The 21,002-nt window shown below is 32.9% G+C and overlaps 3 protein-coding genes across 4 annotated transcripts; 2 read left to right on the top strand and 1 right to left on the bottom strand.

Moving 5' to 3' along the window:
- The first annotated feature begins 4,563 nt into the window (after window positions 1-4,563).
- Window positions 4,564-6,408, top strand: LOC21392177 (bidirectional sugar transporter SWEET10). The gene is made up of 6 exons (XM_010095631.2): window positions 4,564-4,662; window positions 4,971-5,007; window positions 5,143-5,353; window positions 5,489-5,650; window positions 5,839-5,958; window positions 6,094-6,408. The coding sequence occupies exons 1-6, from the start codon at window positions 4,620-4,622 to the stop codon at window positions 6,406-6,408; spliced, it is 888 nt and encodes a 295-aa protein (XP_010093933.1). The 5' UTR covers window positions 4,564-4,619.
- Window positions 6,409-14,545: 8,137 nt separating this feature from the next.
- LOC21392175 (RNA pseudouridine synthase 7) lies at window positions 14,546-19,190 on the bottom strand. The gene is made up of 13 exons (XM_010095629.2): window positions 19,115-19,190; window positions 18,851-18,970; window positions 18,711-18,754; window positions 18,474-18,551; window positions 18,139-18,239; window positions 17,858-17,945; window positions 17,573-17,651; window positions 17,374-17,456; window positions 16,635-16,700; window positions 16,269-16,325; window positions 15,903-16,028; window positions 15,344-15,582; window positions 14,546-14,717 (listed from the first exon to the last, which is right to left on the bottom strand). Exons 1-13 carry the CDS (start codon window positions 19,188-19,190, stop codon window positions 14,615-14,617), a joined length of 1,260 nt encoding a protein of 419 aa, XP_010093931.2. The 3' UTR covers window positions 14,546-14,614.
- Window positions 19,191-19,205: 15 nt separating this feature from the next.
- LOC21392174 (membrane-anchored ubiquitin-fold protein 3) lies at window positions 19,206-20,914 on the top strand. Of its 2 annotated transcripts, none has more exons than XM_010095628.2 (4): window positions 19,206-19,321; window positions 19,478-19,693; window positions 20,179-20,352; window positions 20,442-20,914. In XM_010095628.2, exons 2-4 carry the CDS (start codon window positions 19,564-19,566, stop codon window positions 20,495-20,497), a joined length of 360 nt encoding a protein of 119 aa, XP_010093930.2. In that variant the 5' UTR covers window positions 19,206-19,321; window positions 19,478-19,563; the 3' UTR covers window positions 20,498-20,914. The 2 variants fall into 2 exon arrangements, with proteins under 2 accessions (XP_010093930.2, XP_024019782.1); XM_024164014.1 differs by having other exon boundaries at window positions 19,436-19,693.
- The last annotated feature ends 88 nt before the right edge of the window (window positions 20,915-21,002 follow it).

Here is a 21,002-nt window from a genome sequence, read left to right as displayed (position 1 = left end):
ATTTTCATTAATTAAATAGAAACTAATAACTCTGAAAATATTTGGTGAAAACATTTTAATTTATTTTAATTGTTTAATTTCTAAATGTTTTAAAGTATTTTTAATTTTTTTTCTAAAACTACTAGTTTATTATTAATTAGTGAAAATGGTAGAATGGACATTTTATATCTCAAAGACCGGTTCAAGGTAATAAAATAACATTTCTTTAAAGGTGAATGTATCGCTTTATTATTATTAAAAACACAAGTAAGATGTTTCGCTATGACAGAAGGTACTAAAATTATTTTATCCCTTATTATTATTAGTAAAAATATGCATGAGCAACTTTAATTTAACCACTAAGAATGAATGACGTTTAAGAACGATCTCACAACAATTTAAACAACTCGAATTGGATGATCATGATAACTTTTTTTTCATCATTCAAAGACTGAAAATGAAGATATTATAGTTAGTAATTTAAAACATCACATTTCTTGTCCTCCATCCATCGATCACTTTAACACATACATGATTACTTTTTTTTTTTTTTTTTTTGTCTTTTTTTGAAAGTGGACATGCACATATATATGACTTTTTTTTTTATATGGTCATAGCAAACATCCCGGGCTTGAAAGAGAGAATAAGAGGTAAAAGTTATTCCTTCCTTTTGATCTTTATTACATTTCTTGTATAAATTACTCATTGACAAAGAATCTCATATGTTATAATTTATTACGCTATATTCATAGGTAGATGACAAATAATGTTATAGAATACTAAAAGTTCCTCTTTTCCGCAGGGAAAAAAAAAAAAAAAAAACCCCTAGCAGATCCAGACCAAAGAAACTCAGAATTTCGTATAATGCTTGGAATATTTATTAATATTCATGAGATATTTTGTTCATATTATTAGTTGATGTGATATTTTATTTGAATATTCGACCCACTTACCTAGACTATTTTAATATGGTATATACGTACTATATATACACTGGTCCTCACTACACCACTTTGAATTCGGCTTAATCTTTACGGAAAATCTTTTCTTAAAAAAAGTGACATATTTTAGTAGTAAATCTCCTTAGTGTACTCCAAGTTAATTCAGTTTTGTGTTCTTTGGTTAAACCCTTAGTAGAAGAAAAAGAAAAAGAAAACTGACTGATATTATCGAGTTTAAACACATTGAACGTTTTGAGTTTTGACTCTATACACCGTGAAGGAAAAAAAAAAACCAACTATATTAAGGATATGAAGATATAAAGCACACAAGATACGACTTTTTATTTTTCTCTAGATCGAGCAATTTATTAGCCACACCAGAATAACTTTCTATTGTTTGCTTTAAACTCCTCCCAAAAACGGAACAATGTTTTGGATAAAGGAATTTTAGTTCTTAGCGATATAACTTTCCTCTAATAGTAACAGAAGACAAGTTGCAAGTAGACTGTCGCATATATAATATCTAAGTGGGTTGGTTATATTTGTGTTCTGTCAACTAAAAACAATGGGTTTCATCAGTACCATCTAACCAGTCATGCAAGTTGTCTTCACATTATTATTATTGTTAATAAGCTCACTAAAATAACTTTCCTCTTAGGGCAACAATATATCTAACAATTGCATATTCTAAGTGGATTGGTTAGAGACTTGTGTATTTTCTCACTTAACCAGTTTGAGTCTCTTCTTGATAGTCCATTTATATAGTTAATTGTGGAAATTGGACTTCTAAGAATATGAGCTTCCATCTTCAACTTGACGATTGCCGTCCCTTCACTATGCTTTTCTTCGCGTCTTGCACCCGTCTTTGCGCCTTTGCGTCTTTAATAAGCTCATTTTTGCGCTTCTTTTCCCTCCTCGACAATTGTCATACTCAGTGGCGGATTTAAGTACAGCTCAGTGGAGGCGGTTTTTTTGAAAATAATATTACCTTTAAAAATTTTAAAATTTTACACTTAAGCCATCACTGAAATAATATATGTCCCCATTAAGATAAATATATTTTCTTATATGTCCCCACTAAGATAATTTGTTATAAAAAATTTAGTGTACGCTCCCACTGAAGTGAAAGATTGACTTTGTCACTGGTCATACTTACGCCTCTTTTTCCTCCTTGACGATTGTCGTTCACGTGCCCTCCTTCGATGATTATCATCCATGTGCTCCTATGCCCTCCATCAAAAATTGTTGTCCCTGAGCCCTTAAGCCCTTGAGGATTGTTTTTTTTATTTTTTTATTTTATTTTTATGCAATCGTCACCTTTGTCTTCATTTTCTTAGAAGATCAAAAAAAAAAAAACAATTCTTTCAAACGATTATTGGAATCTCTTATCAAAACTCCATCTTGTGAGGTCATATTAAGAAAAGTTAATATATCATATATTGTTATTTTTATAAGTATTTTGACTTTATTCGTATTTAGTTCAAAGTTCACATTAAGAAATCTTTAGACTTAATAGTTTAGGTAAATTACTCAATTATGGGATTTTAACTTGTACTTTTAACTTTCAGTTAACCAACGTCCTATTTTCTAAAGTAAGTACTTAGAAGTTGTTTTGTATTTGAATATATGTCAGCCTCAGTTAATATAACTTTGTTTACTAATTTTGTCCCAAAAAAAAAAAGAAAAAAGAAAAACCATAGAGGAGAGAGTGTGCACGTGACTGGCACGTGAGGGCGTAATATACCAAAACATGGAGTACACAGGATTTTGTAATACAGCAGGATGCATGTAGAGGGATTTATTTCGGCATGGCGGCGACGGTCAACTGCAAAAGTATAATTTCTCAAACGGGCAAAATAGAATATGCTCCATCATCATGGCTGAGATCGGATTTCCACCGTTGGATTGCTTGCTTTATGCCAAATAAGCCAAAGAAGTTGAGGTTAGCCAACAATATTGATCGAGTGCGATTACACATCGAAAAGCTCTCTACTGCCCTTAGTGGGATAAGAGGCAAACAAGAAAAGAAAAATTTTAAAATTAACCCGTCTGGATTTGGAATCCTTCAGAAACTGATCAGCAAGTGGTCTTCATGAATTACACGTATCTAGTGTTTTCCAGTGCATGATTACATCTTTATGGTAAAAACATGATAATAATACTGTTCTTCTTCTTCTTTTTTTTGTACGGAAAAAGAGAAGGTGAAACTACATATAATACATCAAGTGTCAAAAAAGTCACCACTCGCCGATACCAAACAGAACTGAATTAACAACTTTATGGCCACTCAAAAATTCTATGCATAGTTGGTGTCTAAATTTTAGTGTGAATAGAAGGATGAGAAATGCTAGCATCATTCTCTTTCTCACTCTATTTCTCACTCTCTACATTCACTGTTAAACACTCTCATTTTTTATTTAAACAAAAATATATCATGGTAATAGATTTCACGTGTCAAACAATAAATGTAAAAAGTGACAAAGAAAGTTACATAAATAATGATGCTAACATTTCTCATAGTAGGAATTTTCTCAAACATTAACGACTAACTATACTCTAAACGTTAAATTTGTTTAATCATATCAATGTCTTATATTCAAATCCCACAACTTATATCAACATAAATAAATGTTGATCTAGAATTGCTTAATAAATTTAGTATACTAAGCTTTTTGAATATCAGTTACCTTCTTAGCTCCACTTACATAAAAAATTATCATCATGAAACATCATAAAACTAATTAGTGTGTGATAGGAGTTTCAAGGAGTGCCAACATAATTGGGATGTCTTGTTTCACCTTGATGCTAGTGCCTCTTCTCATTATTTATTTAAAAAAAAAAAAATGCATGCATCATAAAACTGAAACATAATTTACTAAGGTTGAAAAGCTACAATACAATAATTTAATTTTACGAAATTCCCAAATTTTTAACACACGTGCATTTATGATGTTAGAATGTACCATTCTCATTCGCAATTACAAAAGTTGTGATGCATGTATCCTAATTTACACACAAAAATCAAAGTTTCTAATACTTAGTGGGTCTATAATTTGATTGGTTCATTAAACTAAAATGTAACTAAATTCATTGGTCATGAAGTATTGTATATAAATTTGATTGAAGAACAAGAGTCAACATCATTTTTTTTTTGGCGATTGAAGAAGTAGAGGAGTCATCACAACCTACCCTTGGAAAGAGGAAAGGAAACCCCGTGGAACTGAAACATGAGTTGTAAACCCTTAAGCCCACTTGGTGGGTGCCACATCAGAAAGAAACTCAAGTGGGACCAACCCCTAAAAAAGAATTTCGTGATTGTACTAGGAATGGTAATCACAAGTAGGACTTAACTGGCTAGCGGGTGAATTATAGAAAAAAAAGACCAAATAAGGGTAGATATAGGGGTAATAGGGGGCTAATTACAAAGCATAAAACAACTGGAAAGGAGTTGGAAAATGAGTTAACTCATGCTTTACGCATTATTTTATTGCAAGTTGGACAAGTCCTGTGCCTTCTCAGCCCTATATAAGCAGCCTCATTCTTTGCTAATGACCTCACTGAGTTTAAGTTAATTAAGAGGTGATATTAGAAGTCCATTTGGGTTTTACACTTTGGTTATATAACAACTCTTTTAAAGCAAGAGTACTAGTCGCTTGGTTTTTGAGTTTCCAATTACTAAAGAAATCCACGACAGAAGATATGGCCTCTCACCACTACTTGACTCTTGCTTTTGGCCTCTTAGGTACAATGTCGTTTCTTCTTTATCTTCTTCTTCTTCTTCTTCTTCATCTTCTATTTCAAAATATATCTTTTTAATGTCCTGCTATTTGCTAAAAGAAAATCACATATTTTCCATTTGGCTCTGCCTATAAAAGTTTAGTATAAGATAATGCATATAATATGTACCGATATTCGATCTTCCAAAAACTTTAGCAGGTGCATGTATTATTTACGTGGTGCAATTCCATAATATTGCATGCTACAACATATTTTCTGATTATACATTTCTAACATACTTTTTTTTTTATTTTAATCTTTTTGATCCTGTAGGCAACATTGTATCCTTCATGGTGTTCCTTGCTCCAATGTAAGCCTATAGTTTATCTTGGCTTAGTTTGCAATATTCCTATTTGAGCCAAGCAAAAGTTTATTATCATAGGCTTATTATTCATATCATCTCATCATATATTCTTATTTTTATTTCGCTTTATATGTATTTCAGACCAACATTTCACAAAATCTACAAGAAGAAATCTGCCGAAGGGTTTCAGTCACTTCCCTACGTAATTGCACTCCTCAGTTCAATGCTGTGGATATACTACGCCTTGCTTAAGAAAGATGCCCTTCTTCTCATCACCATTAACTCAGTCGGTTGCGTTATAGAGACCGTTTACATTGCCTTGTTCCTCTTTTACGCTCCCAAGAAGACTAGGGTATACTAATTAACTCATTAAACTTTGTATTATTATTATTATCATTAAATTAATCTCTCTCATTCATTGCTTATTATTATATGGATTAATACTAATTATATATTAATTTAAAAGATGGTTTTTCAAAAATTTCAGATCGAGACGGTGAAGCTTCTCCTCATGTTAAATGTTGTCGGCTATGGTTTGATGCTTGTCTTGACCATCTTCCTAGCAGAGGGTGAAAAACGCTTGCAGGCCGTTGGATGGATCTGCCTCGCATTTAATCTTAGTGTTTTTGCTGCACCACTTTGCATCATGGTAATAATAATAACAATAACAATACTAATAATAATAATAATAATAAATTAATGAAAACCCTCTATAAATTAAGGTCTAGTAATTAGAAAACAGTACGCTTCATTAAATTTTCCTGTCTCTTTCTTTCTTATTCTTAGTTTTGTGTTTTTTTTTTTAGTATTTAACATAATTAATTTTATCATGTGCAGAGACAAGTGATCAGAACCAAGAGCGTGGAGTTCATGCCATTTCCTTTGTCATTCTTCCTCACATTAGGTGCAGTCATGTGGTTCTTCTATGGTCTTCTTCTCAAGGACTACAATATAGCTGTAAGTGTAATATATCATAATATATATTATTTATATAGCTTGCGTGGAACAATATTTTATGTGTTTCTGTACCTTTTTCCCTTCTTTTTAGCTCTTTTTTTTTTATTTACACTTTTTGTTTCTTTGGATCGACAGTTTCCGAACGTACTCGGGTTCTTTTTTGGCATCGCTCAGATGGCGCTTTACATTGTGTACAAGAACGCAAAGAAAACTATTCTTCTAGAGCCAAAGCTTCAAGAACTATCTGAACATGTCATTGATGTTGTGAAGATTAGTGCACTTGTGTGCCCAACTGAACTTAACCCAGTTTTCATTCAGACAAACGACACCGGAAGTACCGGAAACGACAAGATTACTGATCATGAGAATGAAAACCATCAAGTGAAGGCAAAGATAGAGGAAACCAAGGAAGCAAATAAAAATAAGGATGGCTCAGCTGATCGAGTCTGACCCGGTTGATGGAAGGGATTATCTCTAGCTTTATTAATTTTATGATGTAATTTTCATGTATTTAATTTGCTAACGTGCCCCTGCTTAATTTAAGTAGGTCCAAAAATCCCTTCTTAATTAGTTTTTCATGATGATTTCTAAGGTCTTGGTTTGCATGTATAACTCTCTCTCAAGGGCTCATGCCACTTGTACCTCTTCTTAATTAATGTAATTACATGCTACCGTTAATTTCTTCTAAAGCCATTCTAATAACTATGACAGATTCTTCAGAATTATATTTAATTTCGGATATATATACAAATTAGTTGCGTGTATATAATAATATACTAAATAGTATATTATACTACCTACGAACCAAACTAAGGAATGCTAAATAATATATATGTAGCTTTAAGTATGATTTGGTCGTCAATATTTATCAAACTAATTGTATCTTAACATGGACATATTTTCCTTAAAAAATAAAAAAACATAAAAAAAAAAACTAGAGACATCATCATAATTGTCATTAAGATAATAGAAGACGCAGAAACCATCGAAAAAAATAGTTGATGTCTAAAATGTCACTCAAAGTAGACACTAGACGAGAGTTTTCTGAAAATTCTCATCTAGGACGATGTATGGATTTTAGAATACGGAATAACTCTCACTTTTTTCTCCCACATTAGACGACGATTTTACGATAAATAATCATTAAGTAGGCCACGTTCTACTCCCAATATTGTCGTAGAGAGTTACTAATTAATTAATTATTAGCCGACCAATATTGTAGGAGAGAGTTACTAATTAATTATTAGCCGACCTTTTATACGTGTCTCTCGCAAAAAGTGTAATCTTTTCCATTTTATCACGAAGTAACTTGAGCAAGATCAAAACTAAGAAAACCCAGGCAAGAAGAAAAAAAATCCAAAACATGATTATAACATGACAAATGTTTTTTAGGGTAAAAACGTGAATTAATTAAGAGACAAGAACTAGCGAGCTATAGCTAGCACACAAATTAACGAAATAAATGGCTAACATATTCACTGAATAATAGTGATTAATTCCAAATGTGCATACTAAAATGATATCATTTTTTAGGTGAATCGTACTTTATATATATATATATATATGTATATTTATAGTAAAGTGTGTGTGTGTGTTCTTTTCCCCTTCTTTTGTCTGATCACCAGTATTATAAACCAAACATAAGGTGGGTTTGGTATTAATTTTGGGGAGGAAAAACACTTATTGAGACAGCAAAAGCTTTAAAAGCAGTTTAGTAAAAACTAAAATAGTAGATTTTTGAATAATTTACTCTCACTCTGAAACTAAAAGCAGAATCACATTTTTTAGATCTGTTCTCTCTTCTCCTTCTCTTTCCGTTCTCTCTTCTCCTCTTTGTTCTCTCTCTTCGCTGGCTCGGTTCGAAGTGCTCTTCTCTGGCTTTGTTCGCCGGTCTCTCTCTCTGTTTGCCTGTCTGTGCTCGTTTGGTTTCTCCTCCGTGCGATTGTCGGTTTGCCGGTCTCCCATCTCCTTCTCCGACTGCCCGTTCTCTACCTCATTAAATCAAGAGGTAGGCCTTTGTAAGTACTCAATTTTTAGTTTGAACATCTGGATTTCATACCACGTTTATTTTGGTCATTTTAACTACCCACAGCAATTCAACCTCATAATTTAGCAAACGCTACTACACTGATTTTAGAACTAGCACAGCTAGAATAATTATAGTTTACCAAACACTCAACTGCTTTTTATAACAGCTGCTTTTTGTAACAGCTGTTTTTTGTAACAGATGCTTTTTGTAACAGCTAATTTTTATAACATCTACTTTTTGTAACAATTGTTTTTTCCTTCAACATAACTAAAAATAATTTTTTCAAAATTCACCGCACTACCAAACTAACCCATAGTCTTACTTGGAAGAGACACAAGAAAAGTGTCGGGTATGAGCTGCTTAGCAACAAAAGGCATAAAATATATATACTTCTTTTGATATTATTTTTATGTTCAAACGAATCCGGTTGTGATACTTGCTAATCTCCGGTTAGCTGTTTTAGAAGTGCCCTTTTTTTAACTGCTGATCTTTTGTCCATAATTGTCTCAGGTGCAGACCCTCAGTGATATATCAAAAGCTTTCTGTGAATCCAAATAAGTGGCAGAATCTCATATTCTCTGTAATATTTATGGCTGCTTACTAGTTGCTAGTCTCAAGTGGACGAGAAAAGTAACAAATTGTATATTATTAGTACCATCGCAATTTCAAATGGTCCCACTACATTTCACTGTTTTTCCCCCAGAAAGCGCAATGTAAATATATATATATATATATATATATTTCAGTATTAAAAAAATATATTTTCTGATAGAGTATACGAAAATATCTTACAAATAGGGTTCTGTTTTGAACCATCACAAATATATGTATCAAGTTATTTTGTCATATTTTAATCTGATGATATTTTGAATAAATCTAACATTTAAAAAGATACACTAAAACTCCCTAAATTATATATGTGTATTGATTCCTTTTTGCTTTTTACAACCATGTTAAGTGATATCCGTACTATTTTGGTGGAAATAATCACTCCATGGGTTACGTGACCCAACCACAAAATTATCACATAGATCTGTGTTTGCTAGCATAATTTGAACTGCCACATAATCAACATAAAAAAAAATATAAGTTTGACCAAATGTATGTCTCAAATCACGAATAATAATTGAATTAGCATTGTTCGGCGGGTAATGAATAATCATGACGTGTCTTCTCTAAAAATAATAATTTAAAGCTTTGTTATGCATCTAGGTATGCGGTGAGGTACATTTTGCTGACTAATAATAAAATCTAATTAATTAATTGTCCCGGATCTTGGAGTAATAACCATCTCTTAGAAAGAATTAACATTAAAAGATGATAAGCCATAAACTATGCCATATAACTTTTATACGTACAATATTTAGCTTTTGTTGCACCTCCAACAAAGTGTCGCTACACAGTCCAAGAAATTTTGGCCACATTTGCTATCACAATTAAAGCCAAAAGATATATACAAGTTTTATATATAAGGAAGAAATAACATATTAAGTGGAAAAACCAATAGAAGACTTCTACAATGGGATTTGAAAAGTTATACTATTTAGGGTTCTATTTTTCAGTTTTTATTAGATTGTGTCGGATATTATTTATTCTTTATATATTTTTTTATTGTGATTTTGATCAGATTAAACCTTCGAAAAATATACACTATTAATATGTGATCCTACTATATATATATATATATATATTTTGTCTTAAGTTCAGTAACGTATAATATGGCAAGTATAATATTTTTGTTAGAACTTGTAACTTTTTGATGTAACATGCATGATAATACTGAAACAAGCATAATGTAACATGGTTCACCATGACTATATTTTATAACATTTAAACAAAATAAGTGTTACATAAATGTCGAAACAATGATGTTACACTAACGAATAGAAAATGTTACAGTTGCCGGACTAGTAGACTGAAGACATTTATACATATAAATATATATATAAGTTAATATAATGATCTTCCAATATCATCGATTGTATATCAACTTAGCAATATTTAATCCCTAGCGTCGGACTTCCACTGTTAAAATATCTTTACAGTTCAAAACTTTCAACCACAAAACAAAGTTTTCGTACCAAAAAAATGAGTTTTAATTAGATATCAACAATATTTTTTTTCCCCTCAGTGATCATCACATTGCTTCCACAAAACCATAACTAACCAGCTTTATGTAAATAAGCATGACACAAAACGTTATCATCTTCTGTATAAATTCATTATTAATCTCTCAACTTTTTAACTTATAAGTTATAGTTAATAATCGCGTTGGATTTCCACTGTGCGTCAGAAGATCACCTCTTCATCATCATCATCATCATTATCATCATGGGTCGGTTCAATATATGTTAAATTAATTAATTAAATTTTGATCTCGCTTTGGGATTAATGTAGTTAAAGTTTTAATTTTTTTTTTCTCAAGTAAATAAGTTAATTAGATTAACTTGAGGGGGGGGAAATATCCGTGCAAAATAGGGTTCAAGAACTTTCCGCCACATTGACTCCACAAACCGAAAAAAGAATATTTGTTTTAAGATACGTACGACATGACCATCATGTATTGTCGACCTTTTCTTCATGTTGAAATTGTCTGCGTGGGAACCCTCTTGATCAAGAACTAATCAAAACCCTACAAACGCATATAAGATAAGCAATATATATTTATATATATAATGCATATATACATATATAATGATATCATTATATATACATATATATTACGTATGTATAAAATATTATATATATATATACACTTTGGTGGCTACGTTCCCCAATGGCCATCCATTCGTTAGGAGACAAGGGTATTCCGTGGCAGTTTTTGGACTTGAAATATTTTTTGTGGTTTTTCCCTTTTGAAACTTTGTGCATATTTTGGTGGATCTGATTAGTACTCGAGTCTTCTTCTTCCTTTTTCTTTTTTTTTTTTTATTTATCAACCAAAGATTACCTGTTCTAAAAATGTGGGGAAATATTTTTTTTCTTTTTTTTTTTTGATCGCCGATAACGTTTCTCGGGTTTGAAACAAGTGTACGTCAGTTAGGTGTGGAAAGTTAATAACGAATTTTAGTGTTAAGTTATCTCGGTAACTTTAACTAATTAATGTTTGCTTGCTATTGAGCTCTATTCTATGGTATTGAAGTAAGAGACCAAGTAAGACTCACGTGTTGGACATAAAAAGTCTCGAGACTAAAGTGAAACTTAGTAATATAACCTTCTAATAACACTAGCAAAATGACCATGACAAGTGAATTGTTAACTTAAAATAAATCTATCTATACGCAAAGAGTTGTATTAGTCATATTAATTATGTTAATTTAATATGATGTTAAGAACAGGTTCAACAAGTCGATGAAAGTATTTTAACTGATATGAAATTTTAATATATAGATGTAATATGATAATTAATTTATATCACATGATATTATTGGAGGGAGGGACAAAAAGAAGTTGACATAGAAGTTGAATCCAACAAGAATTAGGAGAAACATTGAGATATATGACATTGCTTAACGTTAAAACGTTACTTGATCCACTAATTATGGTTCGCTTCAAAGAGAAGTACATGGTGTGCCATGATTTTGTACAGACCCATCATTTATGTCATTCTGAATAATTGAGTGTCATTATAACTTTTTATTTTCTATTTTTTTAATTAAATGATAATTATTTATTTTTTAGTGGATGCCATAAATAATATTTTTTTACCATATGGAATGATATTTTTGATTTCTTTTTCCATTCTTTTATTGTTTTATAATAGTAGTGGATGGAACTATATATCTATCAAATAATATCACTAATTATTATGTAACCCTATAACAGTTAAGTAACTTTTTTCTTTTTATAGGATTTGAGATTCGAATCTTAACATTAGAGGTTAATATGGCTACGTACTTTCATATTGTAGTTTGTAGCCACAAATCATGCGAGCGTAAAGTGTTAATAATGCAATTTGATTAGAAAAGATCACAATGATAAAGGGCCTAGGATTTGTTTCTTTTGTGTTCAAATGTAAGCCACTAAGGTAGGTCTTTTTTTAGGTTAACATATGCCTAAACCTAAGCTTCTTCAGTAGAGCCCACAAGCTTTGCCTTGTGCCATAAATTACCTTTCTTTCTAAGCATGAAAATGATGTAATCGCCCACTACTAATATTCCCTCAAAGATTGATGCCAGTTTTCTCAATTATTTAAAACAAAAGAAGCCCAAAATATATAATATATACATACATATATATAAGAGTTATGACTCACTGTCATTTTCTACTGCTTTTGCTTAATAAATATGGTTCAATCTTGCACATGAAGTATAATAAATATGGTTCAATCTTGCACATGAAGTACTACTTAATTGAGAGTTACAGACAAACTGTTATGGGTAATGCTTTGTGCTATTCCATGTGGAAGGAGCAATATTTGAAGCCCCTTGGTTTAGTACTGGTGAATGAACCTTTCAGGGTCAAACAAAATTCAGGAGTCAGATCCTCCTAGGCAGTATATTTCAATATGTTCTACAGTACAAGAATATTGTTACCACTTGCATTTTTATATATGTACATAATTCCATTTCAGTATATATGGGCCCGTTTAGTTTACTGATTCGAATTTTTAATTCGACTTGAGATGTGACTTTATGGGAGAGATTTTTACTGTAGCAAAAAAGTTAGATGTGACTGTTTCTAAGAGCTTTTTACTGTAGCAAAACTCGAACTGGTAAAATGAACGTGACCTATATACCAATGAGAATTCCTGTAATTCTTTTTCAATTTTAATTTACATAACATACCATTTATCATTCTTTTTATTGATAGGTAACACTTTTAAATATTAGAATTTTTTGTTTATTTTTAGAAATTCTCCAAACTCATTTTGTTCGAGCTTGAAACTGGAGCCTTCTGCCAAACGCTGCAATCGTTAAAAAGCAAGAAACTATGGACGCGTTTGAAACTCGTTTCAAAAGGATTTTATTTTTTGTATGAAAATGAAAATGAAAACGTTTTTAATCTCAGACATAAATCATTTTTAAAAATGCGTTAGGTAGTTTTATCAAGAAATTATTTTCAGTATAAAAAAACCATTAATCTCTCTCTCTCTCTCTCTGCTCGAGAGAGGAGAAAACGAAAAAAAAGATGAAAAACGACTAAAAGTCATTTTTCATTTCTCTTTTATTTTATACTAAACCAAAAAATCATTTTCATTTCCCTTTTTTTGTCTTTATTGCACCAAATGCCGTTTTAAAAATGTTTTTATTTTTTTCTCAAAAAACATAAAAAATAAAAACGGGATCAATTCCAAACACGGCCTTAATTCTCATCATATTTGTTCTCATAAAGTGGTTCAAACCCCAGATCTTGTGAGAGCAAATGAAAAATCTGATCATTCCAACAACTTTTAAGTATTAGTTGATGTTGGCAATTAGGTGTCGTGAGTTTAGTGTGAGTAGTTGAAGTGCAACTTGTGTGGTTGTTATTTTTCTTAGTTTGCATTAAAGAAGTGAAGAAATATAAGGCTAATAACCTTGAGTGGTTCGGTGAGTTGTAAGTGTGAGTGTAGTGTCTTGAGAGTTGTAATATTTGAGTGTGTAAATCTTCTCTTTGGGTGGTCTTAATAATAATAATAATAATAATAATAATAATAATAATAATAATATTTGTGTGGCTAATAGTGTTGTGTTCAACAAAGGCCTTTCGAATTTAATAACGTGTTTACTTTTAAAATTTTGATTGTCATAAATCACTTCGTCTTTACAACATGATCCTCTTGGTCATATGAATTTTGTTTCATCTGTTTGTATGAAATTGACGTTTCTTGCATTCAATTTTATCTGAATCTTCCCGGTTTTGTTGTTACCCTTATTTATGTTGCGGACAATATGTTTGGTGGTCCCATATAATTCATAGAGATATAATAGAAGAATGACAACGTCGTATTAGTTGAATTCAAAAGTTGGGATAAGATTAAAACCCCGACACATTATTCTTTTCCCTTTAGTTGGAAGTGAATTGTGTTCAATCTTTATTTACCAAGCCTTGTCAAACATGGTAAATAAACAAATAAGAAGATGCAATGAATGAATCCTTGTTGGATCATATTCCATGTTATGGATCGAACTCCAATTCCAATAAATCTCATCAACTTCCATGGGAGTTCTGTCGAACAACTGTTGCCTTCAAATTGAACAACAATGGATGACACTTTTACCAAGTCTTCCATGAGGAATACATTATGGTTCTGTTTTTCTTGCAACATTTTTATGGGAAATGACAAATACATATTTCCCCAAAAGATCTTTTTACACTAACAAAAGTAAATCAAATTAAGATGGGAGGGTATTTTTGATTAGCTAAGTTAAGCCCCAATCTGGAAATGGGCAAGTACACATCTCTATAAGGGATCTAATGAAGAAAAAGTTATATAAAGAAAGAAACTCCTCAGAAAAAGAAAAGGGAAAAAACCAAAAATACCACTCAAAGTGATAAAAAAATATTATTTATGTTGCTCTACTAAAAAATAAATAATTATCATTAATAAAGAAAAATAAAAAGATATAATGTCGCTCAATTATTTAAAATGACATAACACAACCACAACAAACCATTTGCTTTTCTCGGAAAAAAAAAGTATTTTTAGCAGAGTGTAGCCCAATCTGGATATGGGCATTCATAAGCCCATCCTGGCCCAGAGTATCTGACACAATGTAGCCACAGACCCTCTTCATCACCATCATATCTGCAATCATGATAAGATTAAAAATGTTAAAGTTGATTTCTCTTTATTCTGATTGGTAAATAAAGTGACTTAAATATATGCATTGATGATTAATTAATAGAAAAAAATATCATTTGGCATCAAAGACAATGGCGCATTTGGTGTATGGAATCCTCGTGTTCACCATGCAGATAATCAATATTAACCATAATGGATCAAGTCAATGACACAAGTCTCTCACATTTACATGCACTTGGAGAAGGAAAACTCTGTTTGTCCCGATGAAAATTTATCCCCAATGACACAAATAGGTAGATCCTATAAATGGGCTCCACTTTTGTGTCTGATATGGATAAATACCCATCGAAACAAATAGGGCTGCTCCTTAGTAACGAAGCTCATCATTTTGATAAATGACAAAATTGGAACAGAGATCACAAGACAAAATGTTTACTCTACTTCGTGTGACAACCTAACATTCTATACACAACTGCAGACCACAACGGTAAACTAATGAACGAAAGAAAAAAGATCCTAATACTAGTAACAAAGAATCCAACTCCATACATTCCCCATTAAATATGTCGCAAATTAACTCACAAAGTTGGGATCAAATTTTGTACTTTGTGTTTCAACATATATCTTACCCTTTGGGACCCAAATTCGGACAGTTTGTACACATGGGGTCAATGCAGAAATCTTCAGTGGAAGACTCCTCATTTTGACGAAGAAAATCTTGTCCAGAACTGGGTGACAAAGAACGATCTAAACCGGCAGCAGCCCTATCAGCAGTTGTTCCTTCAGTGGAACGATCAACGAATTCTTTGGACAGGTAAAGCGTGTCATTGGCTATGGGATGTCCCGCATATTGCAAATGTACACGTATCTGCATAAAAAAAAAAAAAAAATGATTTTTTTTTGTAACTTAACGTTTTCTGTCAGAACAAAGAAAACACGCAAAGCACGGTCATAAGTTCATGACATTGGATCCATAAAAGGGAAACTACCACAGTAATGCAATTGAAATTAGACTACTAGGTGTGGAATCTCAAGAAAACTAAATGAAAGAATATTGCAGAATGGAAAGGAATATTATCAAATTTGTAAGGTATCAGAGGGAACCGAAAATCAACGTGTATGTTACGTGCATAGAAGCAATAAAGAGAACATGTTTCTATCATCTCCTTAAACTGTGAAATTACTTACTTGATGAGTTCTGCCAGTGACTGGTTCACACAAGACAATGCTTTGAATCCCGTTGGTAGCAATTCTAGTGAATTTGGTAGAAGCAGCCTTCCCCTTTACGGGCGTATCACAACAAGAGTCACCCACCTGCATAACCAAGAGTTCGGATTTATAAAGCACATCATCTTACTTTTCATATGCATAAGCCTAAGGAAAACGTAGGAGGAAAGTAATAAAAGGACTTCTTGGACAACTAAGAAGCAAGTAGTAACCTACATTTGAACCTCAACTTTTAAATGAAAAATTGTACGAGCAAAGAGCTCCACATATTACTGAAAAGCCAGCATCAACTATCCGTACAGTTAGGCTTTGAAATGAAAGATATACCTCTGCCGTGCTCCTTCCTTCCCGAGCATTATAATTTATGTTAACATCCACGACTTTCTGGAGAAGTAAAAGAATCATCAATATTTAGAGTGAGAAAAGCACTTATATAATTCAGCACATAAAATTTCTCTGCCTAGTGAATTATGGGTATAAATATCAATGCACGTATTATACTTATTAAAAGAGACGACCTGTAAATGCGTAGCTTAGATTGTTGGGGGAAATGCAAAAAATAACTGGTGGGTTTTCGGCTTGAATTTCCAGAAACTAGTTCTTATTGATAACAACAAATTGACAAGACAAAAGAAGTTCGGAATTTGTATCACACGTTCATGAATAAATTACACATCTTTGACAAGAGTATACCTCATGCTCAGGAAATACCCCAATGACTCTAGCAACATATTGTTTCTGCACTTTGCCTGCCTCAATCTGCCACAAGTGCACCCTACTTAAGGATGGTAAAAACTAAAGAAGTATTTTATGATCTATGAAAGATAAAGTTCATACCAAATGCCAAAAGAAAGCGAAACAACTCCTGTGCTTAATGAATTATAGGTCCAATTTCAAACAAATTGAAAAGAATTGACTCAGAAAAGGGTGTTTCAGGACGACTTCGTAATGCAATTAGAAATTGTGCCAAAATCATTTAACAGAAAAAAGATATATATTGTATTGCAGGGCCCAGCTTATTTCTTTTAACTTTGTCCCTTCAAGAGTAACGATATTTGTAGTTATAACACTAGTTGTAACTTTTTGCTCTGCAAGTGGGCATAAATTATCAGGCAACTGATTTGGCGAAAAGTCGTGTAGGTAATATAAGCTCGGCTAATAGTTAAATAATGATTGAAATCTTTGCATTTATACTAGTGGGCATATTATAATTCGGCAAATAATTTGGCGAAAGGACATGCAGATAGCATAAACCCAAGTAAGCGAAAAAGAAAAGAAAAAGGAAAAGGGGGAAAAAAAGTCAACAACAACAACAAAAATCAACAGCTATTTACAAAGGCGCATCATGCTAAGATAAGGATTTTGGGGGAAAGGAACTAGAAGATTGTTCCTTCTAAGTTTCATATAATAAACATCTCAGTCCAAGGCTCACTTGTTGCCTAAAACTGTCAGCCTTCGAAGCATTTCTTGCCAAGATAAGAAGTCCAGAAACTAAACGATCTAGACGATGTACAGCTGACATGATCATGGTCAAGGAAAGGACAAGAAGTAAAAGATTGCAAACAGATTAAATGACACTGTCAAATCACATAATATTCAAACCACACATGAGAAAAACGCAGTTTGGATACGAAATACAGGTGCCAAGTCATGCTCTGCTTGAAGAATGCCTACAACAGTGTTCTTACGATATTGACCACATGGATGCACCTGAATAGCAGTGAAAAGTCAAAAAATGCAAATCAAAATAAAGAGAGAATATAAGGCACAAAAAAGGGTGTCATGAATTTCCTGCATAGAATCATGATGTTCATTTCCAAAACAATTAAGAAATATCAGAAACTTATGTAAATATGTGATAGAAACACAACTGCTAAAGAGAAACACGTGTATAGCTAATTAATTTACCGACTAACCGGAGCAGATGCAGGTTTCCAAACAGTGACAACATCCGGTTCTTTGTGAAGAACTTTAACATCCAAAGCCAAAACAGGAGGTTCGTGCCTACAACCTTTGTGACATCAATTTCCCAACTTGATAACTTTCAAAATACAGTTTCTAAATCACGCAGACAAATAAACCCTCGAGACCAACAGGTCCAACAACAAAACATGAAAGAAACAAACAATGTCAGAAAACCATATGTTCCCTCTTGCAAAAAAAAAAAAAAACCAAGACAGAATCAATCACCAGACACCTGTGTAAGAAGTGGCTAATCTTTTGCGACGATTTTACGATATAGGAAACCGGGACCATCTCTCCATCAACTTGTATTCTCCCACATTTGACTGCACTAACCTACATTCATTCATTCATTCAAATCTTAACCTTTGATCGCTAAACTCATTGACTCACCCAAAACATGTACTAACAATAACCATAATAACCGCACTCAAATTGCAATGCACAAAACAAAGCACAACCATTAAGAATTTTCACATTTAGTAACCAGAACAATTTCTTTTTTTTTTTTTTTTTTTTACAGACAACAATAGTTGAGAAAGTTTACAAGAACACGAAATAGCTTCATACATAGTACTCATATGGCCTGCCTTTAAACTCTTCGGCGAACAAATCCACAATGGTCTTCCCTGCCCACCGAATCTTGACCTAACAAAACCAACCCAAGCAAAAAAAAAAAACAAATCTTGAGCTAATAAATTACAAATTAATAACAAAACTTCAGGGTTTAATCAGGGTTTTACCGGATTAATGCTTTTCATAAAAATGATTACCAAAATTGACATTCGGAATCTGAAAACTACATACATGAGCGATGAACTCGAAGTAGTACGGCCTGACGTGTCGCCTCCCTGCACAATCCCGCCAAAATTTCTGTCTTTATTTCTTTTTCATTCAAAAAAAAAGATCAAATTTTTTTTTTTGGTTTTTCTTGTTCTTGAACTTACCGTTGCGAAAAATGTAATCGTGCTTTTCAGGAGGATTCGCAGGAGTTTGCCAAACAATTTCCATTTTCTTCTTTTTCTCTTCTTCTTCTTCTTCTTCTTCTTCTTCTTCTTCTTCTTCTCTCTTTTTCCTCTTCATTTTCTCTCTCTTTCCAAAAGTTTCGGAATTTTCTGAGCCCCAAATTTTTGGAAGAACCCTAACACCAAAACGACGCCGTTTTCGTTGGACAACAGATTTTCAACACCAAAACGTCACCGTGGCGTGACCCACGCGCAGCATTGTAAACGACGTCGTTTGAAAGCGGTTGGTATTTGGCGAGGCGACACTTTCTTCTTTCCTCATTCGGTTCACCAACAAAACGCACCGACCTTTGGGAAACCCCGGTGGAAGGCAAAAGCTGAAGAGAGAGAAAGTTGTAGAGAGAGAAAGAGAGCGAATCGCTTAGCTTGATCGCCAATTACACCAAGAACAAGGTCCGATTCAATTTCTCCAACTTCAATTTTTGAAATTTTCGGAAAAAATTTGTGTTTTTTTTTTTTTTTTTTTGGATTTTTGAATAGCTTGAATTTGGATTATGGAAAGTTCAGAGCTTTTGATCTGTGTGTGAACTCGTCTTTGAGTCGGAGTAGTCCCTGAGAGGAAGGGTTTGTGGAATTCGCTCAATCGGGAGTGATCGGCCGGTGAATTTTGTTGATTGAAAGTCAACGATTTTCCGATGCCAGAGGAGGATTTGGTGGACATAAAATTCCGGCTGTACGATGGGTCCGACATCGGACCGTTCCGATACTCGTCGGCTTCCACCGTCGACATGCTTAAGCAGAGGATAGTCGCCGATTGGCCTAAAGGTATGTTCAGCTCATTTCTCTTCGGTTGTTTGGTGATAATTTTTAGTGTAAATTGGCTAAGGAAATTTTATCAATTTGCTTTAATTGTTGATCTGCTTGGAATTGGGATTGCGAGTGGTACTTTGGTCTCGATTTCTCTCGATGCATTCAAATTTTGGTGAAAATATTCTTGGTGACTTCTTGTAACAATTTGTTAGTATTTTGTTCATGTTCTGACTAACAAGTTCATGGAAATCCTTCAACTAAATCCTAAGATTCTCATGGTTAGTTGTTTATGGCAAATATCTTGGTGTTATCAGGTGGATTTTTCTATTTCTAGAAGTTTATTATGGTCAAAATTTTGAAACTTCATGTGAAAATGTGTTGCTTGACCAGAACGTGACATTGTCTTGCTATTTTTGTTTAGTTTGCATCTTTTATTATTCTATGTTTTTTGTGTGACTTGGTTTGAGTTTTCTTGTGGGCTTTTCGAATTCTTTTCATAGGCAAAACAATCATACCGAAAGGTGCAAATGAAGTGAAACTGATTAGTTCTGGTAAAATTTTGGAAAACAACAAGACTGTTGGTCAGTGTAAATTGCCCTTTGGTGATACTGCTGGGGGAGGAGTTATCATAATGCATGTTGTTGTACAGCCGTCTCCGGCAAAAACTAAACCGGGTAAGAAGATTAACATGGAATGTGGATTTGCTTATGTTAGGTGCAATAACTAGTCCGAAAGTGATAACAGTTTGGTTTTTCTTGAACAGAAAAGAAGATCGACGATACGCCGAGGAAAGTTGTTTGTTCGTGTTCCATATTGTGAAAGAAAAATGTTGTAGGCTCAGAGTCTCCGTGTCAAGCTTTGGCGATGGAAATGGAATAAGTTTGTGCGGCATCCATGTGTACAAGTGCAAGCTGGTGATGATACGTCTATGGAAAGTCACTTGTTCTTAATGACTCTTACAGATTATTTTGTCTACCGGTGCTATATTAATTTTCACCATATTTGTTTGCTTTCTCTCCTTTCCTCTTGTTTCTTTCTTGGCGTTTGGTCTTTTTTCTGTTCCTATAGATGTCACATGAATGTTCTGTCAAGCAAGCTGTATAGAGCTCTTTATTGTAAAGATCCACATTCAAAATCAAGGAGAAATGATGGATTCAATTTGGTTTGTTGTATTATATATGTACTAGTGCGAAATAAATTCAATAGTATGGCACTGAAGGATTAAATTTTTCTTAACTTGTAAGTAAGCTAGGGCATATGTCGTATTTTTCTTTGCTCAACTATGAAGTTATTGATAAAAATTTTACAATACTATGTTAGGGTG

Source organism: Morus notabilis, unplaced genomic scaffold (assembly GCF_000414095.1).
Source record: "Morus notabilis unplaced genomic scaffold, ASM41409v2 Scaffold2427, whole genome shotgun sequence".
Classification (NCBI taxonomy): Eukaryota; Viridiplantae; Streptophyta; class Magnoliopsida; order Rosales; family Moraceae; genus Morus; species Morus notabilis.
Note: the sequence above shows the minus strand (reverse complement) of the source record. Positions and strands in the feature narration are given on the sequence as shown.